The 13,013-nt window shown below is 35.5% G+C and overlaps 1 protein-coding gene across 1 annotated transcript in view; it reads left to right on the top strand.

Moving 5' to 3' along the window:
- Positions 1 to 13,013, top strand: part of LOC137387117 (ATP-dependent RNA helicase DDX55-like) — a 42,842-nt gene that overhangs the window by 27,198 nt on the left and 2,631 nt on the right. Inside the window, exons 9-13 of the mRNA XM_068073423.1 lie at positions 405 to 497; positions 2,003 to 2,197; positions 4,251 to 4,339; positions 7,207 to 7,333; positions 11,178 to 11,310. Coding sequence (XP_067929524.1) covers positions 405 to 497; positions 2,003 to 2,197; positions 4,251 to 4,339; positions 7,207 to 7,333; positions 11,178 to 11,310 — 637 coding nt within the window. The remainder of the gene's footprint in view (positions 1 to 404; positions 498 to 2,002; positions 2,198 to 4,250; positions 4,340 to 7,206; positions 7,334 to 11,177; positions 11,311 to 13,013) is intronic.

The raw sequence follows: 13,013 nt of genomic DNA, 5'->3' as shown, positions 1-13,013 counted from the left end.
TCTGTACACGTATTCTTATGCACTCCAGCCGAGCTGGATTTATGGTTTAATGATGTAGAACTTTAGCTAAAAATCTGTCACAGTTGAGGCCAATACGAGATGTGATACTATTGCAAGAATTTGAAAAGTTCAGAATTATAATGGTTTTATTGTCCGACTCTGTATTATTTTCAACTTCTTTTACATTTATCAGGTTGCATCATTTATTTTGCTAACATTTTAAAGGCTACCACAGATTTAGACATAACCATTAACCGCGCCATTTACCACTTTGTTAATGATGACAAACATTTGAATAAATTTTGGTGATATGACTTATGGGCTGTACATTATGCAGCTGGCATGAAATCGGAAATTGCAATAATTCAGTTATATTGACCTTGTTGATGGCTCTTCGCTTGCAGCGGAGTACTTGTGTGCACAGATGTGATGGCCCGTGGAATTGATATACCCAACATAGACTATGTGCTCCAGTATGACCCACCAAGTCAGGCCAGGTATGTGATATTTTATATAAGTCAACTTATGTTGATTCTGATTATTCTTTCAGGCACTCCAAGGGCAAGGCAACATCCAATAAGATCACATTTTACATATTCCTACAAGGAACAGATAACTTTTAATTTCATTGGCTCATTTTTGAGTTGATAATTGCTTGGGCATCAGACGACTAGTTTTAACATATTCATTTTTTTGTTAAGTCAGTCAGCTTAAAGCAAATAATGAAACCTAAAATCTAAAATATCTTATCTAAAATACTTCAGTACAAAAAAGACTACAAGTAGTTCATTCATCTTTATTGGTTTGTAGACAAGAGTTACAATTGTATGCAAACTTTTCTTTAATAAGAGCCATATTCATCTGAAACCACGGTTGAGATTGTGAAAAAAGAGCTCATCGTTTGGGATTCGAACTCATAAACTCGTAGACTACACTCTAACAACTGTGCCACTCAACCACTCACTAGCATGTCCAAATAATTGTACTTATTGTACGCATAGTTATTACATTTGACTATCTCTCATGGCCCACTAGACTGCCGGAATACTTGTCACCATAATATCAGTCTGGTTTCTTTTTGGTGGATTATAACATTTGCATGTTTCTATATTCATCTTGTTCAAGAAACTTCTGTAACTAGAAAATGGACTAACTCAAATGTGACAGCTTCGTCATTTGCACTGAAACTCCATTATTGTCACCTGTTTTTCTTAAAATGTGATGCATTAATATCAAATTAGAGTCAAACCTCTCAATGCAATCACTTAAACACATGAAGTTATCAACTTGCAGAAGTTGAGGAAATATCTGGCTACACTCGAAGTAATCATCAACATTTCAAAGTTCAAAGTTTTTTTAAACTTCACACTTTCATAAGTAGAAGTATATAGGTGAGTGCAAATTTAAAATAAAACGTATTAAATATAAAAATGAGAAACGGTAATAGAAAAGTTAGTACCGGTATAAGCTAAGTAGGTTAAGATATCACCTTGTTTATATTAGAGCAAACTAAGGCACATTTCTGTCACTAACTCTCTCTCTGAATCTATGCATTCCTCAGTTTACACTTACATTGGCGAGTATACACCTACGTATACTTACATTGGCCAGTATCTGAGGTAACTTACCAATCATAGTAATCCTTACCATGATAAGAACCACGTAGATGTCAGGAAAAAGATGATTTTCAACGGGATTCAAGCTCATGACTTTCCACTTGCAAGTCCGACACTCTGCCACTTGCGTCAATCAATCACTTTGCTGCATTTAATAATTTTTTACTTACCTGATGATCGGGGCTGCTAGGGCACCAGTAATAATAACATCTCTTTCTGATTATTACTTCAATTCGGTTGCTAAAACATTATTTATTTTCTTCAGTTAATTAACTTGGTTTTGTATGATGCATTTGCTAATTTCAACCCACTCATAGCCTTTACAAATTTTGGTACAACTGCTTCAATATTATTAGTACCAGTGTTTGGTCATTATTATTACACAGCTCATTCGTGCACCGGTGTGGTCGTACGGCGAGAATTGGCAATGAAGGAAAAGCTATCGTATGGCTACTGCCGCAGGAAGATGCTTATATACACTTCATATCCATCAACCAGAAGGTCACAATAGGAGACATGCAGCCCGTCGTTGGGGTCGCAAACTCATCCGCAAAGTTGAGGAAGCTCTGTTTGAAAGACCGGTGAGACAAACAATGCTTCTAGAACTTTCTCACTTTGAGTTTACTAGGCATAGTTGGTAATAGTAATATATTTGACTAGCTGAATGCCCGGTGGTGCACGGGTCATAAGAAAAAGTTTTTGCATAAAAAAGTGATTTTTAATTGGCTAAGTTCCTATACCCAATCAATTTGAGTAACTCAAGCTATAACTATAATAAGAGTCGTTATTATAACTCGCGCTACCATTAGGAAAAGAGATTGCGTCATGATCTTTGAGCATACTAGCTGAAGCATGAGTATTTTAACCAATCAGCATTGAAAATTGGCAGGTGCATAAGTATGTTAACAATTATTCATCGCTAAGGCCAGGTAGACACGTAGTCTAGCGGTTTAGCATGCCTCTCTGCATACCTTGAGGTTGGAAGAATAAAATCCAGTGGAAACTGGATGTTTTATTTCTAAAAATGTATCGCCATAACTGGACACATGGACGACAGACCAACAAACAGACAAACAACAAACACTGAGATTTACATAGATTATCATCCTCAGTAGCTCTTATTTGCACTGTGGTAGGAATACAGGATTAGCATTTCTTGTGCGTAAATCATTATCTATCACACTGTCTAACTTTTTTGGCCCTATTGGCATACACAATAAACACGCATACAAAAAGTTGGTGCTTGTCTATTTTATTTTCCGATGTCTGAAAATGAAACATTAGCAAGAATGAGCTTTTTTATATTTAAAATTGCAGTTTTATTCAGAGTTTATGTTTCATTAAATTTTGTAGACTGCTAAAATGCTAATAAATCAGCCAACCTTTTTATTTTAACTACAATGAGGGTACACCAATTTCTTATAAAATATTTCGATTTGCTCAAAGCTGTGTTCAACAGCCATTTCTGTTATGCCAAAGCAATTGTTGGTGTTTGTTTTTAAACAGCACCGCAGTTTTTGAACATGCTGCGCTTTTGAGCTGTCCCAACCAAGATAGTCAATCATTTATGTTGGTCTTCAGCGACACATGTTCTTGGGAGTTCATATTTTTTTACATTGCTGTTTCTCTGTCTACTGCTACACCCTGACTTCCTGCCCTACCAATGAGTACACTTTGACCCCTCCTGCCCTACCAATGCCTACACCCTGACCCCTCCTGCCCTACCAATGACTACACCCTGACCCCTCCTGCCCTACCAATGATTACGCTTTGACCTCTCCTGCCCTACCAATGACTACACTTTGACCCCTCCTGCCCTACCAATGACTACACCCTGACCCCTCTTGCCCTACCAATGATTACACCCTGACCCCTCCTGCCCTACCAATGACTACACGCTGACCCCTCCTGCCCTACCAATGACTATACCCTGGCAACTTTCACCACAAGTTGATTGTATCGTATGGTATAAATAACTAATCATGGAGAGATAGTTTGATTTTCTAAAACCATTGGTGAATTATTGGTAGTAGAATGGAACACCACTTTTTGCACAACCTTATACTAACATGGCTTATAGTTAACTAAAACCGCTTGCGTGTAGATATATAATAATTAAGTGATAAATTTATCACTTCTAATAACTATCTCGTAGTTTTGTGTTATGATCTTAGCGCATGGTAGTATGCAATAACTGAGTCCTGTAGGTCATATTGCCTGTAACTATGTGTGTATGCTTCTCGATGTATCAGTAGAAACCTTAGCTTGAGATCTTTTTCAATAGTTAATATTTTATTTTACATGCACCATTTTACAAACATCCTTATTGGAAACTAAAAATATTTTTATTGGATTTCTTGTTCTTTTATTGATAAAGTATTTACTATGTCATTTGGACAGCAGTAAGTAGAGGTTAACTCCAAGGTTAGGTATGGCTGTCAGCCCAAGTGATAGCTTATTTTGTACTCTAATCAGCAAGAGATATTTCTTCACATTTCCTGGAGGGGTATGCGTAGGGAAACCAAAGATGTCCTTAATTAAGTGCATCAAACCTCTAGTATTTAAAGCTGATTGCAGGTACAAATAGCAGGTGCATGCAAATATAATTCATTCGATGCATTTGCTTCCTTTTAGGGCTATGTATGAGAAATCTCTACGAGCGTTTGTGTCCTTTATACAAGGTTACGCCAAGCACGAATGTCATCTGATATTCAGGTTTAAAGGTGAGCATTGGAAGGCATTTAGTACAAATGGTACTACAGTCATTGGTCGACATGCGAGCTTAACGCATTCCAAGACAGAGCTCATATGTCGATTCTCTCATATCTCAAATCCACTTTCCTTATATAGAATAACTAAAGACAAATAAATCCATTCCCACCCTCTAAAAACAGTCCATCCAAAAACAGGATACGTGTATTACAATGCAAAAAAGTGACAACTACTTATTTAATGGTTATGATCTGCAACAGATTATAACATTATTATTTACAGTACTGTATGGAGTTCTTACCTTCGAGACAGGCAGTAGCGGCAAACATCAGTGTGAGAGAGAGTTGATGGCAACATGTTCGGTCTGCTACACTTTTGTGACTCTAACATAACGTAAACTTGAAATTTGACTTGCTTTAAATAAATTTAGCTTACTAAGCACACACTTAAAAATAAGTTTTATTTTTTCACTAAACTTTATTCTAAATTTGTTATTATCTTCTAGCCTAGCTTGGCGCTTTCGTATTCCCTTTTTGCATGTTTTTTTAAAACTTTTTAAACAGATTCGATGAGAAAGACTGAGCGATGCTAAACTCATAAACTGCCTCTCGCAGATTCGACCACCTTTATCGCAAACCGTCTCGTATCCTTGTATTTCAAGGCAAAAATTTGCTCATAATTTTGTTTGTATCTCAAATTTCTCGTAGGTTCGGTCACTCATATGTCGGGGTGTAACCGTACTACACTAGAGCTTATCAATGCTAGCATTTGATTAATGCTATTTTAGAGTGAATCCTAGCAAACAAGAGGCGTAAGAGTGGATAACTCTATACATTTCGCAAAAGTAATTACAGGACAGATATTTTTTATTAAGCGCAGTTTTGTAATAAAATAATTCAAATTATTTTCAGTAGCGTATATCAATGGCAAACTTAAAAGGTTTTCACTACAGTTTTGTAAATGACTATCTACTCAGCTAACACAAACTGTGCTAAACTGTACAAACTGTGCTAAACTGTACAAACTGTGCTAAACTGTACAAACTGTGCTAAACTGTACAAACTGTGCTAAACTGTACAAACTGTGCTAAACTGTACAAACAATTGCTGACACAAACAAATTGCTGACACAAACTGTGCTAAGGGCATCTGATTAATTGCTGACACAAACTGTGCTAAGGGCATCTGATTAATTGCTAACACAAACTGTGCTAAGGGCATCTGATTAATTGCTAACACAAACTGTGCTAAGGGCATCTGATTAATTGCTGCTCGCTAAATTGTTCAATTTTTACAAAGACGTAGTTTATCACTTTTGGTTGACGAGATTTTTGAAAACTGATTGATTCAAGTTTAAAAAGTATAGATTCAATTTATACAGTCAAACCTTGACTTGCGATCACCACTAACTATGACATAAAATATGAAGAAAATATTTTGTCAACCCGCAACGTAATTTTTGACACGCAACATCCGAGTGTTCTCAAAATATTTAAAATTTTGAAATGAAAGTAAAATTATGTGGTATAAAAATGAACCATAAACTAATAAAAACTGAATTAAGTTTATATCTAGAGTAAAATCTACCATGCATACGTCTTTTAGTCAGTCTTCTACCTAACCTATGCATGAGTTCAGTAAAATGCATACTAAAGCTTAGCTTGAAATGTGTGTTTAGTAAGCTAAATTCATTTAAGCTAAATTCAAAGTTTATGTTATATGTACGCCTCGAAGGTAAAAACTCTCTATAGTATGGACTGCACATAGTACGTTGTAATGTTACATTTTATTGCAGACCGTAACCACTACACTAAGTTACTGTAGGTAACTATAGTTGCTAAAGTTGACAGACTGCTTTATTACTAATTTTTATTATGTACAATAATATATATAAAATTTTGATGTTTTTTGCCAGAGGTTGTTTGAATTACATAATTACTATGGGCTTCTATACCCCTCTATACGACATTTCCGCTTCATGATGCCAACACTGGAACGAATTAATGTCGTATGGCGGGGGGGGGTCCATTGTACTGGTGTTCCTACTATATAATAACAATATCTGTGCAGCCTCATAAACTTATGGTAGATAACTCCCAAATGCAATAACCATGGTAGACAGAAGCCTCTTGTTTGTGGAAACTAAGGCTTTTTGTATTTCACTAAGCATTGGCTTGTAAATTAAAATCTAAGGTAGGATAATTCTGTTAATCAATATAGCTACATGTAGGTAGAAATCTCCTTTCAATAAAAATTTCAGATTGAAGAAAAGCTATCATCTATGCATTCATAGCAGTCTTAAAGTTTAGTGTACGCTCAATGGTAACCCGATGTCTAAATAATGTAACTTTTGAGCTTTAAAGACTTTGATCCCGACTAGTACATATTTCGTTGGCAATCTTTTCAATAACTGGCTACACTTTTGTAAGTTAACAACATGGTAGTTGTCTTCCCTACCTATCCAGACTCTGCGCCTTTCTTTTGAACAAGGTTGATTGGACTACAACTATGTTAACTCCTCCCATCTTTCTTTTATTAATCTTGACATTTGACAGCATCTTATTTTTTATGTCAAACTGTCACTTATTAATAAGCAAACAAATAAAATACATTCATTTGACCTTAAAAAGGTAACAAATATTGTGTGACTTATTTTTACAACATAGATATGCGAGTGAGTGGTCTAACTCATTATAGCTGCTGGAACTGGCCAGCTTGAAACAATTAAATGATGTGAGAAAATGTCTAAAAATAAACTTCATTCATTCGATTATTGAAGTAGCAATTTTTAGTGTTTGTCTTTCTGGTTTTATCCTAGAACCCTTAGACAAGTCATTCTAGTCTATCAGATTGTAAAGTAAGTGACCATTTTGTTATAGATTTAGGCATAGCTGCACTTGCAAGGAGCTTTGGTCTTCTGCATCTTCCTTCCATGCCTGAGCTTAAAGGCAAGAAGTTTCCGGACTTTGAAACTACTGATATTGACTACGACAGCATTCCATACTTGTGAGCATCATAGTTCTGCTTTCACCACCTCTGACCTTGAGCTGTTGGCATGTTTAATATGTTTATAACAGATACAGTTAAACCTCTTTTTGCTAAGTCAAATATGTTTTGAGTCTGTCGGAGGTCAGAGCGAGTATTTCTATAACAATATTATGTACAATAGTCGCTCGCTCTAACAATGTAAATTAAATCTGTTCTGAAAATGTTTAAGTTGTAGCGATTTTACATTATAAGAACACTAAAATACATGAAAATTGTCTAATCTGTTCGAAGATCTTTCCAAACTCACTGGCTCTTCAAATAGGAAACACTAAACAACTTTTTAACTGTGGTATTTTCGGTTTGTATCGACCACCTTTCTCTTTTTTATCACTTTTACTCGGTTTATTGTGCATGATTACAATAATAATGTGTTAAGTTAAAGCACATCAATTACATAAGTACTGTTTCAGTTTATTCAGGTTCTTCAGTATCTTGGCTTTTAAATGAGCCATTGTTTGACATGGTGAGACAGACATTGGTTGGTGTTTATAGGATTTCCCCAGAGCTCTACTGCAGAAATTTTCAATGGCATAGGCTGGGAAATTGTGACGTCACAATTTTCATATTCGGTTTTGTGTGCTCTTACTGCTTATTTTTATCGCTAACTGCTTATATTATCAATTACGATAATGACGCGAGTGGCAGGCGAAGGTAGGACAACTCCAGATAACCAATGAAGATGACAAAAGAATCAGTGTCATTAGCTCTCCATGTACAAATCATTTTTATGATAAATAACTCAGATTCTAAGCACCATAGTATATTTTCCCGATGATATTATGCACTAGCCCTCTCTTTTTATTGTGATGTTGAGGGACACAACTTAGGCTAATTAATTTTAAGCATTGCGTGATCACGCAAGAGTGCAATTTACATATAGTCCTAGGACCATGCCACTGCAGGTCACAATTTAATCGATGTGATTTCATTATCTTTACCACCATGGGTGGTTAACAACCAGGTATGTTGTTAGTAGTCATTTCTGTTTTTGTTTAATTTTGTTGTAGAAGTCAATTCAATTAAATCAATCGTTGGGGTTGACTCACTGCACTCCAGGATTGTTCAAAATAGAGAAATCTACTGTAAATAACTTAATCTGCCTATAAGCTAGCATCATACAGAATGTGATTAATTTAACTGTCCAATACACCTGTTTTCTATTTTCCATATACTGTAGTTTATTCGAATATAATATAAATATTTGGATTTTTAGCTTTGATATTTAATTACTAATTAGTTATTAATCAAGTTATTAATAATTTCTGTATGGGACAAACAATGCCATCATATAAAACGATGTGATAATAATTACTATAAATGTTTAAAATGAACGAAAGGATGAACAAAGTAAACTCTAACAATCACCCGAAATATATTAACCCAGAACATGTGTTTGTATTGGAATTGTTGATTATCTAGAATGCTAGTTTATTATTAGCGCTCTTTGGGTTTGCGAGCACCGATTGTCACAGAAAAGCGCAGCCTCAATGGCAGCGAAAGGGATCGATGACCTAAGGCTAAATGATAATTATGACATCACATTGTGGGAACCACATTTAAGTGTTTTTTTATTGCAGGACATACTTTTGACACCCTGTTTTTCATAGTTCTATTATTCTTAGTGTATTGAATATAGGCTCATTCGAAAGCCAAGACTCTGATGTACTGAAATATATGATAAAAGTACTTATGTAATTGATGTGCTTTAAGGGGAGCCACACCTTCAATGTTAACTTAAAATGATTTTTTTTCACACTTTTGCTTGACAACAAGGTCTATGTTGGAAATGAAAAAACTGGAAATGAATAATGTTTTCCTTTATTTCAGCACATGTCTGAAACAAAGGAAAACAAAAATAATGACTATCCTAAGAGCAGTGTGTGTCTGTCCATTTTTCCAAAACAAGAGTTCGTTGCTAGTATAAAAGCTAGCTTTCAATGAGATTCCAATTCATGGCATTCAGATTGGTAGACCGACACTCTAATACCTGCATCTATTGACTGCCTCTATTGGTAGACCGACACTCTAATACCTGCATCTATTGACTGCCTCTATTGGTAGACCGACACTCTAATACCTGCATCTATTGACTGCATCTATTGGTAGACCGACACTCTAATACCTGCATCTATTGACTGCATCTATTGGTAGACCGACACTCTAATACCTGCATCTATTGACTGCATCTATTGGTAGACCGACACTCTAATACCTGCATCTATTTACTGCATCTATTGGTAGACCGACACTCTAATACCTGCATCTATTGACTGCATCTATTGGTAGACCGACACTCTAATACCTGCATCTATTTACTGCATCTATTGGTAGACCAACACTCTAATACCTGCATCTATTGACTGCATCTATTGGTAGACCGACACTCTAATACCTGCATCTATTGACTGCATCTATTGGTAGACCGACACTCTAATACCTGCATCTATTGACTGCATCTATTGGTAGACCGACACTCTAATACCTGCATCTATTGACTGCATCTATTGGTAGACCGACACTCTAATACTTGCATCTATTGACTGCATCTATTGGTAGACCGACACTCTAATACTTGCATCTATTGACTGCATCTATTGGTAGACCGACACTCTAATACCTGCATCTTTTGACTGCATCTATTGGTAGACCGACACTCTACCTGCATCTATTGACTGCATCTATTGGTAGACCGACACTCTAATACCTGCATCTATTGACTGCATCTATTGGTAGACCGACACTCTAATACCTGCATCTATTTACTGCATCTATTGGTAGACCGACACTCTAATACCTGCATCTATTGACTGCATCTATTGGTAGACCGACACTCTAATACCTGCATCTATTTACTGCATCTATTGGTAGACCGACACTCTAATACCTGCATCTATTGACTGCATCTATTGGTAGACCGACACTCTAATACCTGCATCTATTGACTGCATCTATTGGTAGACCGACACTCTAATACCTGCATCTATTGACTGCATCTATTGGTAGACCGACACTCTAATACCTGCATCTATTGACTGCCTTTAGGTATTTCTGAATAATTGTGCAGCTACATATTATCTTTACCTTATCAGCACACCTGACAACTGCGACTGCTAGTATATATAATAGAGATTCCCCTGTTTGTTGTTTTCTCTTTTGAGTGCAGCAAGATAAAAAACAGCATTTTGAAAGCTAAATATTAATATTCATTAATCAAATCGAGTTTGAGAATTTTCACTCTCGTTTACAAACTGCAATATTTCGACAATCTCTGAAGTTATACTCCGTATACAGTTGGTTGACTGAGCATTCATGAAATTGTAGTTTTGAACAAAAATTTTTGTAAGTTCAGCTAAGAAGGATGAAATATGAGTGTGCTTGTAGGCAAGGAGACTTGTGCTCATTTTTAATGCTTTTTGTGAAATGAAAAACTAATAATTTTGTTGATAATAATTAAACAGAATTGTTTGCCATGAATAATCTTATATGATAATATTCTGTGCACTGAATATCTAGATACAGTAAGTTTCTGAAAACAAGTGAACAGGTCGTAGATTGTCCTTTATAAATAAGCTTTTAGTTTTATATTCAGTTGAACCATTTTTCTTAGTACTATATTTGTAATTGTTTGTTTTTTTCAATAACTTCCATTTACATTAAAAAACAAGCTTTTTGTTAAATTTGTCATTCAGAGCAGACCACCCACCGGAGATGTGGTAGAAACCTTTATCTAGGCCCTCGGTAAGGCCCCAGTTTGTAATTTGTATGTTTCCATTCGTAAGCTGATAATTACTGTACTTGGCAGGGATAAGAACAGAGAGACACTTCGCCAAGAGAAGCTCAAGTTGAAAGCGGAAGGAAAACTCGAAAGCAAGAAAAAATTCAGTACAAAAAACAAACCATGGTCACAGCAAAGGGAGTTGAAGTCTAAGAAAAAGGCAAGTTTAACAGCCAGTGTTTACTGATAAAACCAACTATACAGTGGTCTAGCATGGATATTTAAATTTCTTGTACTTTTTGATTCCTCTTAATTGAGGCTTTTCGCTCTTCTTCAGGTCTTTAGCTCAACTTTGGGTTGAATTCCTTGAAAATTTCATTTCACTTTACAAAATATGTACAGTCATACCTATGTGAGCTTAATGCATTCTGGGGTTGTCAATTCTCTCGTATCACAAAGCAATATTTTCTATATAAAGTAACTAAATACAAATTAATCCGTTTCCATATTCAGAAAAAACCATCTAAAACAGGATATTACGAAGGAAAAACGCCTTTTTACTTGCTCTAATTCTCTATCTACGCTCACCAAGTAATAAATACTTATTAAGTGGTCATGATCTGCAATAAAATGTAATATTTTCGAGATAGAGGTAGCGGCTAACCGTGATGGGAGAGAAACTCGACTGCAACACGTTCTGTACACTACGCTGTCACAGGACAAATAATGTTAATAATTTTAATTCATCTGCAAGCTAGAAACTGAGTATCATTCACCGTGTATAACTCTATATAAAGAGGACGGGTAACATATAAAGTATACTGAATTCCTCATAAACTATCAATAAAGGAGGCCAGACTCGAGAAAGTATTACCATATCTATAGCAACTTGTACCCTAGTCTCATTTTGTCAGATCTTTGTATAAAATAAGTTGGTATAAAATAGCTTGTGAGCTCTGTTGTAGTAGAAGATAAAAACTAAATAATAGAAAAACTAAATATTACACTAATATGTTACTATGTTACAGAAAACAGTTAGTTTATCATAAACCACTGGCACATCAGCAAATATCTGTCCAATACTAGATATAACAAGAGATAGCGTCATCCATGAGGTTGCATTTGCTTATCCGTTCGGGTTCTACATTGTTGTTTAGAATCGGATGCAGAAAAGACTCAATATTTTTGTTTAAACTATGATTTGTTGGAGAGTAGAGATGTTTAAATACCGACTTTGGACAGTATATTGAAAGTGATATTCCTTAAACCATAACTGTCACGAACAACTTTTATCGTATTTTCTAGGTAAATCAGCCACGCTGATTCCGATTTTGTACTCAAAATAAAGATTGGTCCACTAACCTTCAAAGTCATTTAGACTTTGTTAAAGCGTTTCACTATCCGTTTCGAAAACAACACAATCAGCATTACAAGCTCCGCCCCTAAATATGTGACGAAACCTAGTTTTTTCAGGTATGGAAGTTGGGAATGTTTTGTCCGATTTAGAATAATAGAGATGGGTGTCTTAAAACTCATTATTATCTAAATCCAGCCTGTAAAATAATCTCAGTCTTTTATGAAAGGTATATAAACTATGTAAAATTGTTCGTATCTTGTTACATGATGTTTAAATAAGGCTGAACGCCGAGAAAAGTGAGCTCAAAAAGCGCGGTTTTATCACAAGCTAGCATTGTTATCGCGCTTTTTTAAATATGCAATGTTAAATAGCTTATCTACCTTTCAGAAAAGACATATTATTTTTAAGGCTGAATTTAGATATTAATGGATTTAAAACACCCATCTCTATTATTCTAAATCGGTCTAAACATCCCTACGTAATTTCTGTTCCTAAAAAGCTAGGTTACGTCACGTATTTACAGGCGGAGCTTGTTGTGCCGATCGTGTTGTTTTCGAGACCGATAT

Source organism: Watersipora subatra, chromosome 2 (assembly GCF_963576615.1).
Source record: "Watersipora subatra chromosome 2, tzWatSuba1.1, whole genome shotgun sequence".
Taxonomy (NCBI): domain Eukaryota; kingdom Metazoa; phylum Bryozoa; class Gymnolaemata; order Cheilostomatida; family Watersiporidae; genus Watersipora; species Watersipora subatra.
This window is presented reverse-complemented; position numbering and strand designations above follow the sequence as displayed.